At 41.0% G+C, this 4,692-nt stretch overlaps 1 protein-coding gene across 3 annotated transcripts in view; it reads left to right on the top strand.

The window, feature by feature from the left end:
• ARHGEF28 (Rho guanine nucleotide exchange factor 28) overlaps window positions 1-4,692 on the top strand; it is a 259,431-nt gene that overhangs the window by 223,168 nt on the left and 31,571 nt on the right. For all 3 annotated transcript variants that reach the window (XM_006081332.3, XM_006081331.3, XM_006081333.3), the window contains 2 exons: window positions 2,254-2,292; window positions 2,390-2,437. In XM_006081332.3, coding sequence (XP_006081394.1) covers window positions 2,254-2,292; window positions 2,390-2,437 — 87 coding nt within the window. The remainder of the gene's footprint in view (window positions 1-2,253; window positions 2,293-2,389; window positions 2,438-4,692) is intronic.

Here is a 4,692-nt window from a genome sequence, read left to right as displayed (position 1 = left end):
ATAAGGTATACACTCTCTTTTAAAAATCAAATGTGGGAAACTTCCTATTAACTTCAAATGAAACTGAGATGTCAGAAATAGAGAGGGACTAAGAATCCTAGTGGGCCTCCCCGGGATTGTCTGGGCTCAAGAGTTTAGCTTTATCAAAAATCGAATTAGGTACATTGCCAAATATCAGTATGTGTTAATGTGGAAAAATGACATGTCAGATCTTGACATATGTAACATTTTATAGAGCATATATATTTTGTACAAATATACAAATGACTGAGAAACCAAATCCAAAGGTATTGTTACAGATGGCTGTGGTGGTTTAAAACTTCACAGGCCAAAATGAAACTAGGAATGCAGTCTTTTACTCCTCTTGTTCTGACTGTGTGCCTTCTCACACTTCTTTTTAAAGTGTTCTGCTTTCCATCCTTCTCAGTGGGGCCTTCCCTTTAAAGTCTGTATCTCCCAACTGCTTTTACGTTGTTAGAGAAAGGAAGGGGAGGGCTTGAACCCTAATAGTTTTCTCTGGATGGAAAGCTGAGGTGGCTGGATCCCACCCCTCAAGTCTTTTCCTTCCATGATTCAGTAGCAGGTAAGTGAGATGAAGTGTCTAGATTCCTCTTTGCATAAGCTTATCTGGAAAATTTGCCATTAATAAGGTATTTTGATAAACGAAATGAACTGACAGGGCTGGATCACTTAAAATCAATTTTTTTAAAAAAAATATACAATGTCTATTTTGTAATAGAGACCTTAGTAAGGTAAGGTTTAAAAAAATTTTTTTTTTCTGAAAGAATTTTTAAATATTACAAAATATCCTGTAAATCACCACCTGCAGCTCTGCACATTGACCACAAGGTGGCGGGCCAACTCCATTAAAAAGATGATGTTAAACATTCCAGTCCTGTATCAAACCTCGGGTGGTTCTTGGAAATAAGTAACGGCATGTTGCATAATTCATTTCTATGTTTGTAATTTTTATAGAACATAAAAACTGTATATCGAGCTATCATTTCATTACAAAAACCATGGGTGTGGAGCAAGGACAGAACCAGGGATGCAGAGAGAATTCCAAACTCACTACAGAAGGGCGGTTCTTAGCCCATTATCTTCCAGAGGGTTGGGAACAGATCGCATGACTAAACTTCATCCCCTTCTCCATCCTTTGGTTTTCCCCTATTAGAGGTGCTGGTGAATAACGACATCTTTAACTGGCTGTGGGGGAAGAGGTCTGGCTAGGTCATCAAGGCATCACCGGCCTGAACTATTGAATTTAACAAGCCCAACGTTACCTGAGCACCAACAGCTGACTGTTTCTTGTAGTTTCAGTTTAAAGCTGCTCAGACAAGAGCAATGGGAGACTGTGGGCTCTTGGAGAGCAGGAATCTGATGACCTTTCATAACATAAAGTGTGGGTGTCCATATCTATTTATAGAATGGAGTGAGTGTCCATTTCATACCAGGCAGGTATGTGGATATAGCATTGAACACACAGGTGAAATCTTGCTATTCATTGCCTGACCTTCTAGCGAGAAAAGACAGACAATAAATGAATAGACAATTGTTCTATTCAACTCTGGAAACCAGAAAACCTCATTAGCCACATGTGCCCTTCATGTGTGCGTAGAGAGACCCCATCCCCAGGGGCAGGTGGTGCCTCATCGTATCATTTATGGCCTCTGCTGTGGTGGTTCTATGAGCATGGAGGGCCCAGGGAACTCGGAGAGGTAGGATCTGGAGCAGGTCAGCTAAGTGCTCCCCTTTGGGCTGCCTCTGGGTCTGGTTCCTTCTGCCCACTACTGGCTGTTGGGCTCTGTGAATCTCAAACATTGAGACAGGGAGCTAGAGACCAGGCATGATGCTCTCTCGCTTCTAGATCCAGAATGCTAGGGGCCAGTTTGGTCTGGGAGACAACTTCACTGGGCACAAGAGAGCTCGATTTACAGTGGTTTGTGATGGCAAATCTTGTCTCTTACCGAGAGTGTGCAGTGTTTCCTTGCCATCATCCCTTGTAGTTTTAGGGGATGGTTGGGCGGAAGGATGGCTTGCATCTCAAATACCAAGTTTGCACAGAGGGGGCTTCCATTACGTGATTGTTAGTTCTCTAGGCTTTGATTTCTGGGGGGAGATGGAGTCACCCACCATAGAAGAGCTCAGAGAGAGTGAAGAGATTTACCCGAGGCCATACATTTGGGAACACTACAGAGCAGCTCTTCAAAAGTGGAGTGATTATTCATTTTCTTATGCTTTTGTGTATTTTAGGAGGAATATAGAAGTTTTCCAGGTTCCTCTCAGTCAGAGGTGAGTTATGCATACCTTAAACACACCACCATCCTCTCTTCTTTTGTGGATATAAATGCTTTTTCCAGAATTTGACACTTAGGATCTTATTTTTCAGATTATACAAGCGATACAGAATTTAACCCGTCTCTTATACAGCCTTCAGGTAACTACGCTCCTCTCATGTTTGACCCTGTGCATGTTTCTCTCAATGCACTTCACTTTATTTGATGATTCCCAGACTTTAAAAACCAGAACATTTGTGAGGCTCTGTGGTCCTCACAAATGATCTTACAAGAGTGCCAGCCCCCACTGTAACTCAGCGAGGTGTGTTGGACTTCACCTGGTTTTGTAATCACAGGGCAACACCACTACTACATTTTATACCATTCTCTTCTGAAACCATAAAACAGTTCATATCTTTAAAAAATACTGATGACTATGACCTGGCTTGAAGTCTACAGTGAAACTCCTGGGTGAGTGTAGCAGACTTCACATTTTCTGCTGAAAACTTAAATTCACACCTAAACATTTTTCACTTCCACATGTTGGCCTTGGGCCTTTAGAGCAGTTAAATAATTCATATGCTGCTGCGTTCTTTGGTTTGTTCATCCACCCAACATGTACTGAGTGCTCTCGCTGTGCCGGCACACGAAGGCAGAAGGACCACAGAGCCTGCTGTCAGGTGACGTGCCGTCTGTCCGGGAAGGACAGACATAGCATCGTGCTTGCGTTGAGAATTATAGGTTTGGATGGTCTCTTAGGGCACACACAAGAAAGGCTGAATGCATCTAATTGCTAAATTTGTGAATTAAAAAAATATTTTAAAATGATAGAAAAGCAGTGGTTGTATTGTACATAAATTTGTAGGATAATTTGTAGGATACAAATAAAATAACTTGTGATTCTACGGGCAGAATTACTAATGTCATGTTGGTGTGTATCCCTCCTGTTTCTTAGAATCATTTCACATAGAGTCTTGCAACATGTACCTTTCTGTGTCATCAGTGGTTATTCTATAGCACAGTTTTTATGGTTACATAATGTTCCAGTCTATTAAAGCTGTTTACCCAGTTCCTCATAATTAATACATTTGTATTAACAACACTCTAGTATTATCCTTATACACTAATTTCTTTGAAGATATCTGAGTGTTTCCTTAGGGAAATTACTGGGGCATTTTCTTTAGTTTTTTAATAGACCTTGTCAAAGTAATTAATCAATACCCCTCTCTACTTCTCAGTTTGAAAATTGGTCAAGGTATCAGATTATCTTAATGTAAATTGTTTGGGTGACTGTTAAGATTAAACATTTTTCCTACTGGCTTGTTGCCAGTCATACTTCCTATCTCATAGCTGTTGAATATGAAAAGAAAAGAAAATTGTCTGATTTTAAGTTTTCACCAGAAAACAAAAATAAAGTCATGCTACATTTGACTTTTTCTTATTTGTCCTTCAACTGCATCAGGACTTCTTTCTCTCATGTTCCATTGATCATCTACCGATTCTTGCTCTGTGCCACTGTCTTACATTTACATATATGACAGTGCCAGTTTCCTGTTATTACTTTCTATGCTTATCTGTATGTTTTTTCATAAAGAGTTTTTGAATGACTAACAAGTTTTTTTCCTTTCTACTGAGATTGTTTAATTAAAATCTCATTATACAGGGTGGGGCAAAAGTAGGTTTACTGTTCTGAGTACTCAAAACAGTTTATTCTTGTATTATTACTTATTCTTGTATTATTTTCCATACAAATCTACTTTTGCCCCACCCTGTATTTATGAATTCAATTATGGAGAATTGGCAATTTTGCAATAATTAGTACTCATGTCTTTGAACATGTTAGTCATCTCTTATTTCATGCTCTGCTGGGAAGCTTTGTGATTATCTTCAAGTAGATACTGTTTGTTTGTTTTTCTGCTAAGTTTATTTCTAGATGTTTGTCTCGTTGTTCCTATTGTGAAAGGAATATTTTTTTTATGCTTCCCCAGTGGTGGTTGCTGATAAGAAGGGTCTTGATTTTTGTATGTTTATTTTGTAACTGGCCATTCATTGAATTTTATATTTTAATTAAAGGCCCGGCGCACGAAATTTGTGCAGGGGTGGGGGGGAAGTCCCCTCAGCCCAACCTGCACCCTCTCCAATCCGGGACCCCTCGGGGGATGTCTGACTGCCGGTTTAGGCCTGATCCCGGGGATCGGGCCTAAACCAGCAGTTGGACATCCCTCTCACAATCCGGGACCACTGGCTCCTAACTGCTCATCTGCCTGCTTGTCTGATTGCCCCTAACAGCCCCTGCCTGCCAGCCTGATTGCCCCTAACTGCCCCCCCTTCTGGCCTGGTTGCCCCTAACTGCCCCCCCGCCAGCCTGGTCGCCCTTCACTGCCCCCCCTTCTGGCCTGGTCACCCCTAACTGCCC

This window comes from Myotis lucifugus, unplaced genomic scaffold (genome assembly GCF_000147115.1).
Source record: "Myotis lucifugus unplaced genomic scaffold, Myoluc2.0 scaffold_0, whole genome shotgun sequence".
Lineage (NCBI taxonomy): Eukaryota > Metazoa > Chordata > Mammalia > Chiroptera > Vespertilionidae > Myotis > Myotis lucifugus.
The sequence above is the reverse complement of the archived record's forward strand: the minus strand, read 5'-3'. Positions and strand labels throughout refer to the sequence as shown.